The 18,015-nt window shown below is 41.4% G+C and overlaps 2 protein-coding genes across 19 annotated transcripts in view; one reads left to right on the top strand and one right to left on the bottom strand.

The window, feature by feature from the left end:
• MOCOS (molybdenum cofactor sulfurase) overlaps positions 1-18,015 on the bottom strand; it is an 884,654-nt gene that overhangs the window by 826,833 nt on the left and 39,806 nt on the right. The window lies entirely within an intron of this gene.
• The window catches only part of LOC308191072 (poly(rC)-binding protein 3-like), a 521,260-nt gene that overhangs the window by 471,022 nt on the left and 32,223 nt on the right, over positions 1-18,015 (top strand). For all 17 annotated transcript variants that reach the window (XM_080583076.1, XM_080583073.1, XM_080583075.1 and 14 more), the window contains 5 exons: positions 2,067-2,090; positions 2,192-2,224; positions 5,229-5,345; positions 12,035-12,166; positions 16,198-16,326. In XM_080583076.1, the coding sequence (XP_080439202.1) occupies positions 2,067-2,090; positions 2,192-2,224; positions 5,229-5,345; positions 12,035-12,166; positions 16,198-16,326 (435 nt within the window). The remainder of the gene's footprint in view (positions 1-2,066; positions 2,091-2,191; positions 2,225-5,228; positions 5,346-12,034; positions 12,167-16,197; positions 16,327-18,015) is intronic.

Consider the following 18,015-nt stretch of genomic DNA (forward strand, 5'->3'; position numbering starts at 1 on the left):
TGAGGAGTGTGTACCAGCAGAGCCTTGTAGGTTCAAGACCAGGCTTATAGCTTCTAATGAAACTTCGGATGTAAAATAAAATAAAACATGAAACAGACTGAAATACAATTGTTCACCAATAGCAATCAAAATACAATATGCTCAGCGACAGTAAGAAGTCCTTCTACCTCCTGGGAATCTGTTTTACACAAGAAATTATTTCTGAAACCTGGGATTGAGAGGAATGGAAAAAATATTCAGGGTAAATTCACTGAATGCACTGAGCAGGCCATTGGGAACTGCTAGACATGACAGCTTCCCATCATTGAGAGTTACGTGTATCTGTGTCCCCTCTTAGCCCAGCACCTTTTAATCCCATTCAGTAGTTACAGACAGGTTGGCAGTGTTACAGTGATAGCCTGGAGAAGTAGTCAGATCTTAAAGCCTTGTGGAATGGGTGCCCCAAATCTGTTGTTGCTAATAAGAATGCTGCACCTTGCTAGAAAACCTGCCCAAAATGCTGACAAAGTGGTCTCAGACACAGGACAAGGTCTCACAAGCCCGAGGAGAAGTCTGGAAGAACTCACCTCAGCCTGCTGGCTACACTCCTACTAATGCAGCCCAGCGTTTGGTTGGCCGCATTTGCTGCAAGGACACGCTGCTGACCCGTGCTGGAGCTGTGCATTGGGACCCTCAGGACTTTTTCTGCAAAGCTGCTTTGTAGCAAGTTGCTGCCCAGCCTGTCCTGCTGCATGGGCTTGTTCCATCCCAGGCACAGGACTTTGCATTTGGCTTTGTCGTACTCCTTGAGGTTTCTCTTAGCCCGTTTCCTCAGCCTGCCTAGGTGACTCCAAGTAGCAGACTTGCTGCATTGATGGGTGGTAGCCCCAGGTTGGTGTTAGCTGCAGACCTGCCGAGAGCTCCGAGGAGCCACGTGCCAAAGTTGTTCCCTGAGATGGGTCTTCTCACTGAGAGGTGTTAATGTCTTGTGAGGAGGCGCAAGCACAAACAGCTTCACAATATGAGCTTATAAATAACCTCGTGGTGAGAAATAGCTCTCTCCCAAGGGTAGTGCTGTCAGTCTGGTACTGCAGGGTGAAGTTAGTACCGCTTTAACATGAGTCCAAACAGAACGACAGAGGATAATTTCTTAAATCTTACTCTTGTAGCAGTGTTTCAGGGTAAGTCAGATCTCAGTGTATAGATGGAGGTGAGAGGTGTGGGGATATGTCTACGAGAACCACATGAGACAGTCTTAAACCATGGAGGTAGCTTTCACACTGAGTATAGGAGAGGAGTTTGTTTTCCCATAGCTGCTCTCCCCTCCATGAGATGATTCCCAGTCTGATGTCACACCTGCGTGACTGTGTAACATGCCCAGACTATTAATTTTAGAGTTATTAGCTTCTCTTTTGTTACCTGTTGCTTTTAGGCACCAGATTTTTAACCCCTGGGATGTTGCTGGAACTGCTAAATCATTCCCCTGTTGTATGCTCATGGTGACATTTGTCAGTATTTTGTCCCTTAATGGAAGATTGTGGGAGTCCAGTAGCAATTCCCAAATCCCTAAAAACTGATTAGCAATTATTGTTCTCTACGTGCTTAATGGGGAGATTAAGACAGACCACCAGGTGTTTATGCAATAACACTTCATGGCATGGAAATTCAGCTCTAGCTGTTGAATGATGAAAAGAGGGTAAATGCCTGCCCTCAGAGAGATCAGCAATTATTTTGATGCTTGCATTATATCCCAATTTCCCTAGCAGGTTATGTAGTCCTATTATTTCTGAACTTTTCATTCCGTAATACAGGGGTTTATCTGTGTTTATAGTAGCAGAATTGATCTGTAACTGCAAGATCAGCTCTTGTTAAAGGCATTTTTCTTGCACAATCAGTACACTGTACAGCCACGTTTTCAGTCTGCCCCTTTGCGTCTAACATGGCACATCTGTGTACGGCAACAATGGAAACGGGGCTAGGCATTGCAGGTCTGAAATTAGTGATAGTAAAATAGCTCAGCAGCTTAGCAAATGCTCTCCAGTAGCAAATCGTATCATTCACTTACGCTGTCTTCTTTTCTGTTTCAGGAGGTTGGGAGCATTATTGGAAAGGTCAGGAAATTACTTTCTCTCTTTATTGTCACGTAAAAATATTGTATATCTGTTCACTTCATCGGCCCAGGCTAACTTTTTTTTTTCCGTTTCTTTAACAGAAAGGTGAGACAGTTAAGAAGATGAGGGAGGAGGTAAGACCAGCCTTGATGTCTTGTTTTCTTTCCAGATCAGGGAACAACTCGGCGTGTACAGAACGACACTGCCATCAAGCGGGCAGTCCATTTCACATCATCGCTCCGTTACACCAACTCTCGTATAAATAAAATGTGCTGGCCTAAATTAAGCACTGCTGTTAATGTAGCATCTTTATCACCGCAGCAGTCTGCAGGCTTGCATTCCTGTAGCAGTACACATTATCTCAGGAGCAGCTTGGGCAGCGTGATTTGGTGCATCCAAACCATGATATTTCACCACTATTTCCCTTACCACACCAGCATTGCTCCTGCATGCAGCATGGCCTCCTGGTAGAGAGCTTCCAAAATCTGAAACCACGCTTTGGACTGATGCTGTGGAAGGTCTGGGGGTAGACCCGACCTTCAGCAGAGCTGGAGCCAAAGCATCCCTCTGTCTTGTCTTGGCACAGACAACTTTTCATTGTTTTGCAGCTGTCAGTAGGCTGTGGACAGGTAGACCTGCATACCAGCCATTCACATCCTTTGAAAAGGTTGTAAACACGAAGAGGCTAACTAACACAGGACACTGCATAAACTTCAGTCTCCCCAGGTGTTTGGAGGCTTCTTTCCCTACCTCAAAGCAAGGTGCAGTGTCTTTGGAGGATTATACCTAGCTCCAAGGCAAAGGTTATGGACCCACACTTGTCTTGCGAGTCAGCACATCTAACCTGAAGGTTGCTGTAACTTCCCTTCTTTGAATCATTGGCTAAAAGCATAAGGCAAAAGAAAAATCCTCCTGTTTGAAACTTCAGGAGTGAAAGCGTACAGAGAATGCCTCAAGAAAAATTGATTTGGTTCTGGGTTCTCTGTTGTACTTTATTATGTCAGCTGCTTTGTTGTTTTGTACAGATAGAAGGTCTCTGGCAGGAAAATCTCCATATACTTGCAGTGAATAAAAATACTGAGATACATCTTCAAATATACACAACAGGGAGTTCATTTTCAGGCTGACTGAATACAAAGCTCCTTTTTTGATAAGAGATTTCATCCATGTTTTCATATATAAGTACAGTTGATAGGACTTAAGAAAAAAAAAGTTTCCAATGTACTAGGTAACAGTATATTGGCAGTTACAGTTGAGAGTTGATTAAATGCATTGTAGTTTAATTAATAATTATGATCACAGACAGATATCTTTAGATATAAATTGTTCTCACAAAGGGGAAGCTATCATTAGAAAAAGTGCTCCTGACTTCTGGGTCAAACATCTTAGTGAAGTGTTGTAGTTCCTGGTTAGTTTTTCAAGGTAAATGTCAAATATTCATCTTCCATTCCTGAAAAGTTGTCACTTACACGTAGTAGCAAGAGGTATAGTTTCTTTGTTCATTTTTAAAAAAGGAATTATATGCCTCTTTACTACCAACACAGGACTAATCAGCTATGTCTTCAAGTGACAATAACTCAGTCTTTCTTTTAAATGACTAACTTCTTCAGTACTTGTTAAAAAATGAAACATAATTTTATTTTAACTCTCCTGACAGATGTAGTAAGTTGCAATCCATCTTTATGGAACAAAATGCAACATTACCTTGTTCTGTCATCAGAGAAATATCACAGAAAAAATGAATCTGAAGAAAAGCACAAAGCCCACCAATCTGTGCCCTGCAGTCATTAACTTTCTACACAAATTTTGGAGATTGCCACATCACATTTTAATTGCCTGGCCAGGCTCCTCTCAGGCCCACTGCAGAGCAGCATCCCCAGGAACCGACAGTAATCCCCACAACCAAAGGCTGCTGCCAGTTTGAACCAGCCCTGGGCTCGATCTCCTTCCTGATTGAACACTGATGTTTGATTAGAGCAATTCCCACTTAGGTTCAGCTGTCAGAAAAAGTGACTGCTGTCCTTTCTTATCTCTGAACATTGAGTAGATCTGCCAGCAGCGTCTGTGACAGCAAGATTTTTCTATTAGTAGTTTCTGGTGGTTTTTTTTTGTTTTGTTTTGTTTTTTGTATTTCTTGTTGTGTTTGGTTGCTGTCACGTGGGGAAATAAGCTATCTTTCTGTTCAGCAGCAGTATACACATGAGTAAAGGCTCAGACACACAGCGTATCAACTGATTTATGGTAACTTTGAAGGCAAAGTTCCAAATTAACTTAGATTATCTCATATTTGCTAGAGGCTAGCATCCTCGAGAAGATCAGTGCCTGTGGATCAGCTGAGGCTCTATTGACTTCTTAGGCTGCACTAACATATTTCCATGACTGAAACCTCAGAGGAAGCATAGGGTTGATCTTACCTGAACTGGATTCGATTATTATCTGTGCTAAGATCCTTTTAAACATATTTATACCTGATTTAGGGGTTTTTGCTGCACTGCCACAGTGACATAAAGGGGAATAGGTATGCCTGAGAGTCATGTTCATTCATCTCCAAGACACAGTTCTCTAATTTCTTCCAACAGCCTCCTTACTTTAAGAAAATAACACCATAAATGTTGTGTATCCTACCTATATTTCTTAAAAGGATTGTTTTCTGTATATTAATTGACTAAATTCGTATGACATACAGTTATAAGGAACCTTCCCCATATTCCAAAGCAATGCCCCAGATAGACAGATCAAACACTGTATTTGGGTCCAAAGCTCTTAAGAAACTGATGCTCCCTGAAGGAAACAAGCTTGGCTGGAATTCTGCAGCTCCAGTCCTCTTTAAGGTTAACCCTGCGAGATGGGAAGGAAAAGATAATGTAATTATTTGTAACTTTGAGCTACGGAGGTGCTATTTGCATACTGTGATGAAAGCTGGATAAGTGTTTACCAAGACAGAACCTGGCTTCCTGCAGTTAGATGAATTTTTGGAGTGCGATCAGTTTATGCTGAAATTATATGATGTTGGGGCTGCAATCATAGGGGAGTGAATTAGATGCCTCAAGTTGTTTCTTCCCAAACGCTATCCCCTAATCCTGCTTTCTTTGCTCCCTGGGAAGTATAAATTTGAAAAGTATTTGTTCTTTTTGACAGAGTGGAGCTCGAATCAATATTTCAGAAGGTTCCTGTCCAGAAAGAATTGTGACAATAACAGGCCCAACAGATGCAATTTTTAAAGCTTTTTCTATGATTGCACTAAAATTTGAAGAGGTAAGCAAATAAAATACATTTTTCTCTCTTCGGGTTGAAATACAAACACTGTTTGAATTTTCTCATGTTTGCTTTAATGTTAAATATGATTTGTTTAATGTTCTATTTAATAGCAATGAAAGTGGTTGTATTTTTATAAATGCTTTTGGCAGTAACACTGAAGAAAAATAATGGGTCAATTTACAAGCTGTTTGATCATTTCTTTTGCTTTTTGGAGGCTTCAGGGAAAAGCAATTGCTTCTAGTAATGTGCACTAATGGTAAGAAAAACGTCTTGGAAAATTTCTGGTCCCATTGTGGGTTCGATTTGAAAAGAATAATTGCCCAACTTTTAGCTCTGTATTTATATGATTCCATTTGATATTGATGTAAATTTTATATATGTTGAAATGAATATATAATTCATTCAACTAGAAAAGCATATTTTATAAACCTGTGTAATTACTAATTACCATATTTAAAGATTGGCTTTTTAAAATAAATTGAAATAAAGGCACTAATAGTAAGTGAGGCAAGAGAGTGCTCAATTTACTGTAGAATTACCAATCAGTGCAGATACGTACCTGAAGTGCTCAGATCTCCTCGTGTTTCATGGACCAACTGCAATTAGATATGGTCACCACTTTAATGGGAAACCTCAAAGAAAAGGCAGCAGACTACCAACCATGAACCTGGTCCCTTAGGAGAGGACTTGACTCCCTCTTCTTTTGAAAATCAGTCATGCAGGTGTCTCTCCTGTCCTCTGTGGACAAACAGAGGCTACTGCAGAAGGCAATTCACCTTCTCCTAAAGAAATTACCTATGGAGACATGGTTTAAAGCAACTGCAACAGGACAAAGGGGCTGTGTCTCTCCCCTGATGACTAAATTAGTGGGATTTGAATCCCTTTCTTAAGAGCACATTTTTCTTTGTGTTAGTGAAGTTGTTCTCCTCACTTCCCCATAGCTCTGGGAGATACTAGCACTGATGGGAAGTGTCAGTGTGTGGCTTTGTTTATTTATTTATACACATTTAGAGTAACAGGATTAGAAGAGAGTTTGTGGGTCATTGGATCATGAAATCACAGAACCATAGAATGGTTTGGTAGGAAGGGGCCTTAAAGACCATCCAGTTCCAACCCCCCTGCCATGGGCAGGGACACCTCCCACCAGATTTTGGGGTTGCCCAAAGCCCCATCCAACCTGGCCTTGAACACTTCCAGGGATGGGGCATCCGCAGCTTCTCTGGGCAACCTGTGCCAGTGCCTCACCACCCTGCAGTTTTCTGCTAGCGTAAGCAGTATGTTTTGCAATCTCCTTCATGGCATAATCAAAAAATGGTTAGATTTTTTTTTCTAGTGTCTGATATTGGATCCACAATCCCAGTTCTCTGAGATTTGAACGCCTTCTTCCCACTCCTCACCAAAATTTATTCACCAGCAGCTTTTACAGCTTTGTTCCTGTGCCAGCACTGGCTGATAAATCTGGCCTTTCCAACCCTGAGGATTCCTCTTAGACACATTTTTATAAAATGGTTTTATTCCCCCACACCTTCGCTTTTGCTAGAATAAATGAGTGAAACTCAGTCTTTCATTCAATGCATTCTACACCCCCCTCACCATTCAAGTAGACCCTTTCTGCCTTTTTGCAGTTGAAGCTAAATGCATGTGTTAATTGCAGACAGGTTGCAAATGAAGTTCCACAGGGGCTTATTTAGTGACACTAACAGTCCTCTGTCCTGGCTGTTATGCTAACACAATCCTATCATTGCTCGAAATGCCTCACCTCCTACTAGTGTAACATTTTGCACATAACCATGCTGTGGCTGGCGGGTGTACCCAGCTCCTCCTCAAGTGTTTGCAGTGGGAACCTCTTAGGTCTCGTCAGACGGTCTCGTTAGAGCCTAGACAAACAGCTCTTACTTTTTATACTGGAAATGTTAATACCATTTGTATTCCTCCGGTCCTTCATGGTTATTCAGATCTTCCTGTGCAGTATTGCAATCTTTCAGTGTGTTGATAAATACCTTGGTTTTGTGGCATGGTGCATTTAATAAGAATGCTATTTCTTTTCCTTACCAGCTTTTAATGAGATAATACTGGTTTTGAGGTTGATTCTTGCAGAACTGCACAAGTAATTATCTACAGTCCAATTTTAAAACCACCTGTTTTCATCTCCTTCACAGCTTTATCTCCTTGCCCATCTCACACCAGTCCCTGTTCTTTCTAGCTTAAGGGACTGTTTCATGTACAGCACCATACCAACCCACTGAAATCCAGAGAGAGCAACCTCTCTGCAGGAAGAACATGTTCTATTTAGGACCTTGTCCCGCAAAATGCTGCGGGACTCTTTAACAGAGCTAATCCCTGCCAGTTCCCATCAAAATGAGAACCCAATAGAAATAACGCTGCATTTCTCATAAAAACACTGAACACTGCACAGCATCAGGTCCCCATCCTGCCCATCCCCAAAAAACACTGTGGTATTTTTGAATATGCTGTAGCTAGCAATTGGCAAAGAAATGTGAATTTATGCATATTTGCCCTCATAGATATTAGAGGGTAATCTGGACTCACACCATTGATTTTAGCAAAAAGGTATTGGCACTTACTGTAGATTTCATGCATCGTATATATTCTGAAGTATCTGTATTTAGTTTCAACATAATTGGCTTCCAGTGTATTTAAAAGAACAGTGGTAAAGAAAAATGTCTCATATAATCAGTTAGGTTTCCTATAATTATTCTTGTCAGTACAATGAGGTAACTGTAGTACTTTGGAGTCAAAATGAAATACTGGTTCAGAAATTACAAATGAGCTAGCTACCAACTATTATTTCTCATGCATACCTTTTTTCTTGGAGATTTCTTTAGCCATTTGAAAAGTAGAAAATCCCACTGCAGTTTGTCATTCTTGCTATAAAAATATTCTTTCCGTTATGCTAAGAAATCTGAATATTCCTTTTTACACACAAATTATTCTTCAGCCCGTTTATGGTTGGAGGACAGCTCTTGTAGCAGCTTGGTCTAAATATGAAGCTCTTCCTTATCAGTGCAACTGAAACCCATCAGGGTGGTTACCAGCTAGGTCTGTGCAGTCTGCACAGTATCCTTTTCCCGGTGTCCACAGCCTCAGCCTGTCAACACAGCCAGAACAATTTGTAAATTAGAGCATTTCTGCTCTTCATGATAGCTGTGATCACAAGGCTCTGTATATCTCTTCTGATGCAGCAAGAAGCACGTCTGGATTTGGTTTGGTTTGGTTTGATTTTTCTACTTTCAGCATGAAGTCCTTGAACCCTTAATTTCAACCCTACAGATATAAAGGTGGGGATAAGCAGGTCTAGGAAGACATGGGAGCTCCATAACACTTTTCTGATGTTAGCAAAAATCTCAAAATTGTGGCTAGAGAAGAAAAAAAAAGATACGGAGGAGTATTCTCTGTGTTGTTTCTCTGCAGCCATTTATCACTCTGCTTTGTCAGCCTCCCCAGATAAAAGTTGTTTTTCTAGCAACCTGATGAATTTAGGAGCTAAGTAGGTAATCACATAAACCATTAAGGTGTTCACTGCAGAGGAAAAAGAGAATTGTTTAAAAATGACACTAACCCAGACAGACCACAGGAGTTGCCAGAGGAGACATTGTAGAGCAGTGATTTCCAGATTGGAGACTGAGACCCAAGAAATGCAGCTGTTAAGTTCATTGCTGGGTAGGGCAGCTCTGGTTTGGGGATAAATCTGTATAATCCGCTGCAAACCATGTATGGTAGGTAAGTGCTGGAATAATTAGCAGGCAGAGCTGGGTGGTCAGACCTTCTCCAAATAAATTAGAAAAGGGTTGATGGAATCCTTGCTCATTTGTGAATGTTTATGAATAATTTGCTTAGCTCTAGGGAGAAGAAGGGGAAAAAGGGAAGGTGATAAAACACCAAGTTGCTGCTATGCCTGAGGCGTAGCAAATCCTGATGGTCATTACCAGGTGAGGAGTCACCTCACAGACTTGTTTTGCTGACTGTGAAAACTGGCAGGTTTAACATAAAGGGGGGGCTACAAGAAAGATGGGGAGAGATTTTACCAGGGTATATAGAGACAGGACAAGGGGTAACAGTTTTAAATTAGAAAAGGGTAGATTTAGATTAGGCGTAAGGAAGAAATTCTTCCCTCAGAAGGCGGTGAGGCACTGGCACAGGCTGCCCAGAGAGGCTGTGGATGCCCCATCCCTGGAGGTGCTCAAGGCCAGGCTGGATGGGGCTTTGGGCAACCTGGTCTGGTGGGAGGTGTCCCTGCCCATGGCAGGGGGTTGGAACTGGATGATCTTTAAGGTCCCTTCCAACCCAAACTATTATAGGATTCTATGATATAGAAATGAGTAAAGAAGGATTATGAAACTTATTTTTTTTCTTTCCTGGTGGTTTGTTACATCACTGAGCTGCCAGGTTTGCTTGCCTTGGGGGGAGCCTCAAGCACTGTGACTCTGGGTCATGTTACCTGCCCCAGAGCTGGGGACACCAGAACGTAGCGCTGCTGTGAAGCTCCAGCACTGGGACACATCTCTCCCAGCACTCACAAGCTCCCAGTTAGCTCCTCCTGGCTGAGGAGCAGATGAGGAAAGCAGGCAAAAAGCCATGCCAGGTCCAACTCCAGTGTCTTACAGATGGATGGAGTGCCCCAGAAAGTTAGAGGTTAAAGAAGCAGGGGTCTTCCAGCTTGAAAGAAAACTGTTCTGTGAGAATTTTTCGAGCCATCCCTCCCTTGGGAACCTGCAGTTCTGGAGAGGTTATTTTTGTTCTTTCATCTTTTGTTGTGTTTTCAAGCTGGAGTGATGCTTTTATGAGCTTGTCACTGAGACTCCGTGTTTAGGCTTGGCTCCTTTCAAATGATGAGGAGAAAATAAAAATCACAGCGACCTTCAATGAACTATGTTTGTGAAGTGCTTTTGAAGGCAGTAAGTGCAGTGAATGCTTCAAGGCCAGGCCAGTTATGATATGGACGTGGGAGACATTATCGGAGTCGTGCTGGGTGGCTTTGAAGTGAGTTATTTGCCTACATCTGGATGATTGTGTGCCACCACCTGGCATGAACATGATCTAGTGAGATGGTATCTTCCAGCTGAAAAATTGGCACAACTTGCACTTTATTTTAGATACATGGGTGCTGCAAAATTCTGCTATCCTTCTTGCTTTATTTTGGATTGCAATCTCTCACTGACACTGGCACTAAATGAAACGTGAGTTACTGGCTGGCAGAGAAACGATCAGATTGCTGTCTTATGGCATGCAGCCATGCCTCATTGTGTTCAAGATTTTTTCATCTCTTTCAAGCTAAGCAAGGTCATACTGAGCCAGTTCTTAGACAGCAGAATGCTACCTCCACAAATGCAGAGGTGCTGCAGGGAATGGTGCTGGTGTTATGGAGCTGAGCTCCTGCACCACGTCAACAAGGTGTGCAGAGTTGTTTAAAATATTTTCTTTTTTAAGTCGGGGTCTTCACACAGTTGGGGTTGATCACACAGCATAGGAACTTTTTTTTGGTAAAAGTGGTAGTCTTGATAAATAAGGATATAAGGTATCACATTAGTTCTGTCTGCTGTAAATCTTGTTGCATCTTAAACGAGTTAAATGAATATAAAATGCATCTTTTCTGTCGTTCTTATCCTAATCTTTTCTCTGAACGGTGCAGTAGCTGTGCCATGCCACCTCACTTACAAAATGAGATAGTCTTTTCAGCTCACTGACAACGTTAGCAAACCACACCAAGATTCCCGTGAGCTGTTGGACGGGTGCTATGCAGCTTGTGGATTATTGGGTTTTTTTTGGTCGTAAGTGCTTTAAACAGCATCCTGTCATTCAGTGGAAAGATTAGCCTTACCTTTTCCTTTGTGATGAGTATATTAGAAAGATTGTTTTGTCTTGGCTAGAAGATTTTGAACAAGCCAAATATATTTAAAACAGTGCATACCTTGTGACAAGTAGTATATTAAAATGCTCTTGAAAATGTTCGGTGTAGTCTCACTGGAGAAAAAGATACGTGAACACAGGTTAAAATACCTGGATACAGGTAACTGCTATTCTTTGTGCTCTGGTTACAATGCTGTGAAGAAAAATATTTTAAAAATTATGCAGGGTGATAAATACACAAGTCTGCTATAAAAATAGAAATTAAACCTGTGCACAGCAAAATATTTATCAAAATAGCCTGATTTTATTTGCTTCAGATTATTCAGATTCTTTGTCATCCCCTTTATAACCTTTCTTCTTTGTGTCAAATCTGACAAGAAGATGCATGAAATGTAAAGGCATATAATATAGTAGAAATGTTCTACTTGAGATGGTGGAAAATGAGATAAAATCAGGATTTGGGGGCTTATGAACTCAAAAACATGCTTGTTTTTTTTCAATCTGCTTCAGCTGGTCTAATGGCAGATGCCACCTCCTCCTCCCAGCCTTGTCACAAACACTGTTCTCTGGTCCCACAGCTTGGACCTGCAACACCAGAGAGCAAAAGCCTTCCTCCTCTGCCACAAGCTTCTTTTGCAGTTTGTGCTTGTGGCGTATCATCTGCGGAGCTGGTGGCTTTACCTGCAGCAGAGATGAGCCGTGATTATTTGCACCCTCCCCAGGTCTTCAAGAACAGCTCAGGCATTTGCTCTGAGCCCTTTAATACTTAAGAGGAATGACAAATCCTCAGCTAATTCATATTGACATTGCTATTACAGGACATAAATGCTTCAATGACAAACAGCACAGTGACAAGCAAACCACCTGTAACACTGCGGCTTGTCGTCCCAGCAAGTCAGTGTGGATCCCTTATAGGAAAAGGAGGCTCCAAAATCAAAGAAATCAGGGAGGTAAGTCTTGGGGTGTCTGTCGGGGACACGAGCTAGCTCGGTGCCTTCCACTGTGATTTGCCGATGGAAAATTCTTTGACCAAAATCATGTGACCAGCATTTTGCTATGAAATTTTTATAGTAGACACTGAAAGAGAGGTGACACCAAGGGCAGTTAGGGCCTTATCTTTTTGACTTTCAAGCACGTACTGAGTGAAAAGCCTTAGAAGACGCTGTTCTAGGGGAAGCGGGTATCCAAACCCACTGTGCCCCACTACTTTCCTTGAAGCTAAAGACAGTATGTGAAATAAAAAAACAGGTTTATAATGTATTCATTGCGGCAGTCCTAAAGCAGCTCAAACACAGCTTGGAAGGGGAAAATAAACAACTGAAAAAAGAACCAAGCACAGTTTAGCAAAGCAACGCCCTAGCAGCACAAAAGGCCCGTCAAGCATCCCTGTGGGCTCAGCCCCTGGCCAGCAACGCACAGAGGGTGCCGAGGGAGCGTTGCAGCCATTTCCAAACCAGTTCCAACCTTTGCAGACAGGAAAAGGCCCAGGTAGTGCTGGGGAGTCCATGCCAGGAGATCAAATGCTTGATCTACTCTAAAAAATATATATTTTCATACTAATTTCCTTTTTCTCCCTAATAAACTTCTTCCATGGGTGACCTGACCTCATCTCTGCTAAGCCCACATTGACTTTTTTTAATTGAGACTTTACCTAAAGGTATTCATTCAGCACACTGTACTAGCAGCCACTTTTTTCTCTAATCAGAAAATGCAAAAATGATCATACAGTGTCAGTTTTAACTGTTCCTTCCGTAGCTACAACAACATAGCACATGCCAAGGTGAGGAGCTGATGTTTTTAACCAGTCAAACAAGAAAAGTAGATACATGCTACATTTATGTAAAGAAAATCTGAATAAGACATTTCAGAAAATGTTTTTTTGTTTTTTTTTTTTTTTACTCTGGAGAAAATTAGAGTACTCCTTCTACATTTGTATTCATCCCAACGTAGGATAAAGTGTTGAATAGCAAGATAAAGTGCTGATCTTTTTTTTTATTTGACTATGTCAAAACAAAGGCTTTTGGCAGGCTTTACCAAAGTGAAACTTCCTTTTCTATCTAAAATGTAGATTCAAGACAGTAGGTTTCACTGTGCTTCTGTTTCATTTCAGACGTGAAAAAAGTTAATGGGCATTTTTCTATCAGAAAATTTGATCAAATGTTGTAAAGGGGTGGAAAATGCTTTGATCAAATTCCTGCATCTAAAATTTGCTCCGAAATGGGCTTTATGGTAGTCAGGGAAGGAGAGGTGACCATAGAGGACAGTCTGGTGTCTTATTCCATTGATTTCCAAATTCTTCCAGATTCTTTTATTTGGATTCAAATTAGATTGCCCCGGGACTTTTTCAACAAAGTTCCTTCTGAAGGCATATCTTCACCATTGAGAATTTGGCCTCTGCTGGAAGGGGCTTTTCTCTCCTTGTGTGCACGCTGCTTCATCATCAGCTGGCAGAGCAGCCAAAGGCTGCTGCAGGGTTTTTGCTGCCAAGCAAACAACGTGTTGTTTCTCCATGTGCCTCTTGCTTTGTAAAGTGAGTTCATGGAAACATGCATACAGTGTCTGCTCTAAACTCACAAGAATAATTTGGAGCTCTGCCATTTGGCGGGGTCTTTTGTTTACTGAGACCTGTAAATAAAAGGAAATTATGAATCAGATTTTTTTTCCTTGGGATTTTGTTACTTTTTTTCATCAAAGATGAAGCTATGCCTCTCCGTAGCACTTATTTTCAAACCTGCTTTTGGGAAGTGGGCGATGGAGTCACTTGGTGACACTGAAGGGGAGAAAACATTATTTCTATGCAAATATTATTCTCATAGGAAACCCTCTCTCTTTTTCTCTTTAATCACAAAAAGAGCTTTGTAATAGATGGGATGCAATACCAGAGCGTTGAAACACGTTTCCTGGGTAGAAGGAAGGTGTTTGGCTTACTTTGCCCAGGGGACATTTCTGGCTCAGGCCCTGCACAGCTGCTTGGCTCCAGCACGTGCAGCAGCTGGCGTCTGGGCCCCAAAACTGCAGAGCGGCTCCTGCTTTCACCATGGCAGGCAGCAGGGGAAGCCTTGCTGAAGCCTTGCCACTGCAGAAGGCAAAGCTGCTACAGGAGCATTCAGCTGGGAGGACCTCAGGCACAGGACATGATTTTCCTCAGTCTTCCAGGTCTGTTGGGTGTCCAGGAGAACTGCCAGGCAGCAGGGCTCTGGCTGATTTCTTACTTGTGTTACAGTAGTACCAGGTGTGGTCTGGTGAGTGCTTAGCTGCAGGTTTTACAGCTGTCACTTCTTTGGCTTTTGTTTTAAGTACTGGAAATCTCACCCAGAACACTGAGTCAGTGCTCTTAGAACACAGGTCTTTAAATTTGAAATCGGTCTGTGTACATTAAATGAATAAAGTGATTATTCTGGTGAGTACAATTTCTGAAGCAATTAGCTACTACTCTAGTACAAGGAAGTAAAAGGATATTGTGTGGCCAAAGAGGTCTTTGGACAAGGCTAATGTAGCGTGAATTCACACTGTACATTTGCTTAGGCATGAGGGTAATGGACAAGGCATTGCTCGTGTTTTCATGGCTGACATACGACCAGAGTAAAAGAATGAACAAAACTATCATTGGAAGCAAATACATAAATGACTGCAGTGTTTGGCAGAGTATTTTGTGCTTGGTGTACAGATACCCAGAACAGCATGTTAAACAGTAACTCATATCAAACATTAAAAAAAGAAAAAAAAAAAGGAGCATCCATCTCGAGATGTGATCTAATGTCATCATCACACAACACACTGAGCAGCAATTGCATGAGGGATGCTCTTTTGTGCTCAGCCAGGTACCTTGGAACAACACGCAGGGCTGCTGTACAACAACAATGAGGTTGCCTGAATTTGCAAGGCAAGGTTGTAAAAAAGAATAGAAAAGCATGGCAGATTGATCGAATTATGATGAAATTCCAAAGCCTGTTACAGAATAAGGGATTGATATTCTGGCTTCAGACAGCACTAGTGAACAGAAGATGCAATCAGTAATTTAATCAGCCTCTTGAAAGAGGAATAGCATGCATTGTGTCTGACCATCAGGAAAATAAATTAACTCCTTGCTGACTGACACAAACTCAATGATTACTAAACAATAATTTTTAAAAGCCCCATATATTGCATTTCAATAAGTCAGGATAATATTTTGTTTGTAATATGTGGAAGTGCTAACTCAATATGAAATGCATGTTGTTTTTCTCTGTTGATTTAAAAAGTCTTTCAGGATTTTTTTTTTGTGAAACAATACCAGGGATTGCTTTGGTCTCGTGTCTTTCTCTCCTTTATTTTTATTTTTTTAGTAATATGCGTTAGTGCTACGATCAAAGTTAAGAAAAAATACTGGCTTGTTACCCCCTTGGGTTCATTAATGAGCTAAAAGCTGCTGATGTGCATATATTTAATCAACACTAAATGTAATTTAGAAGTGCTCCTGACCATCCCAAGATATTCTGAAGTATAAAGCAGCCCCAAATTTCATCCAAAGAAACAAGTCAGCCATCAGTGGATTAAGGAGCCAGATATCTTCAGCTTGTTTGCAGATCTTCTGTTACAATCAATTTTTCCTAAATTTGTTGTTGTCGTTGTTCTTGGAAAGTACTTTATTTCACTTTTTTCTCTTTTAGTCAGCACTGCAATTTTCTGTCTTTGAGAGGGTTAAAAGATTTGTCCTGAAATGCAGATCATAGTTGGCTTCTTTAACAGCTATTGAATCTTCCTATGATGGGTTTCTTTGCAAATTGGCTTGAACAGGCAGACCTGTGTTCTGCCAGAACCCCAATAAATGTGTCCGGGTGTGTGTTTACACACACTCTCTACTATGCATTTAGCAAGAAAAGACAAAGTTTAAAGGCGCCTCCCCTCCATCACATCGGTCCTCAGCAGTGAATGGCTGGCGTTGGCGAGGTGCCGTTGCCTTCCCGACAGTGACGCTCTGTTTGGTTTGCCTCTGCTCAAGTCCACAGGAGCCCAGGTGCAAGTCGCGGGGGACATGCTGCCAAACTCGACAGAGCGTGCAGTGACTATATCGGGCACTCCCGATGCCATCATCCAGTGTGTGAAGCAAATATGCGTGGTCATGCTGGAGGTAAGCGATTGCTTGGATTATCGCCTCTCAGACGGGAGATGCTCAAACACATCGCTGATTTTCAAGTGCCCTGGGTGCTCCCGAGAGGCGCTGCCCATCCTCCCCAGGTCAGGGATTTCAGGGGGACTCTTCCAGAGCCTCAGACACCTGCCTGGTATTTGAGAGCCTCTCAGAGAAGGCTTCAGCAACCCAAGACCAGGGCTGTCATGACACCATCAAACAGCAAAACATGGTCCACCACAGACCCGCAGCCTGTCTTTAGAGAAGAGTGTTTTATTCTGATGCAGGACAGGGCGAAAAACATACAGGACTTGTTTTAAGTGGAAACAATTCTGGCTAACATGATTTAGACTTACTAGGTCTCTTTGATTCCTTAGGGTCAGATCATTGCATAAGGCCAGAATGTTTCATTTTGACAGCAGTTTTTTAGCTCTTAGGTTAAGTGATGCAAAATTAATTTATACACAAATCTGGGTGTTTTGATCCTGTGTTAAAGATGTCTATGCTTTCAAGCAAACAAGTTGAATAGAAGTTCGAAAAAAAAGTCAGCTTATCAAAATGAAATATTTTGACCTAGTAACCTTAATTTTTGGTAACGTGAAACATCTCTGTTTTTGTCACATTTTCTGCTGGAAAAAAATCTGGGCTTTTTTGTTTTGTTTTACATCTTTTTTTTTTAAACTTAAGTGTAGTCAAAAGCTATCTCATTATGATCTCTGATGCCCTGCTGTTTCTTAATTCCTTTAAGATAGGAGAAACAGTGTTTGAGACAGCACTATGGCTATTAGCTGTTCAGGAGCATGCACTGCATCCCAGTGACATCCAGCGTTGTGCAAATGAAGGCATAAAATTTAAAAAATCCAAAGAATTTTACTGGGAAAAAGTGACTCTTACTTCAGTTTATGTTGAAGTACAGTGAGGAAAGAATTTCTCTATAAAAGTAAAAGAGAACACAAAGTTAATATTCAAAAATAATTTCAGTTCATGAGACGTGGATGGTAATAGTTATCAGCTTTGTGAATACAGTGTGTAGCCTCATATCCAAGCTGCATGGAATAAATAGTTATTTGCCAAAGAATATGAGAAAAAACACTTTATAAATTCAGAGAGACAGTTCTATATTCCACTTTTCAAGTAACCACTTTTGACACAGGAATTACACCATTTTAGCATTAGGCAAATTGCGAGCAGTACTCACAAAGAAAGCACTGGCTTAACTACAGTTCGCTTCTTCAAAGACTTAAAGACCTCAGAAAATGGATACTCTCTAACTTGTATATTGTTAATTTGGCAACAAACACTTTCATTTAAATTAAATAGCTAATTATATGGTATTAATTAATGGAAGTGCTATTGCTGTTATCTTTCTTAGTTGTAGTTACTGCATTGAAATCAGGGCACCATTCTGCTGGGCGTTGCATAGGTAGCTTGAAGCCTGTTTTACAGACACCTGCTTCCACTTTATTTATGGGGAGAAAGTTAGCCTCGGTCAGTTATTTTTCCTTTATAACCTTGCCTTGGGCTGCAGGGAATAAATTTCCTTTCCGTACATTTCAAAGGCTGTAGCAAGGCTCCTGCTGTAACTGGGAGGAATTTTCTCCATCCTTTCTGCTCAGACAAACAGGAGGTAGGACCAGGCCAGTCGCTTGCCACTGAACAGCCAACTTAATTGAGTTGGTAAAACAGGAA

This window comes from Anser brachyrhynchus (genome assembly GCF_964034855.1).
Source record: "Anser brachyrhynchus genome assembly, chromosome: 2".
Taxonomy (NCBI): Eukaryota; Metazoa; Chordata; class Aves; order Anseriformes; family Anatidae; genus Anser; species Anser brachyrhynchus.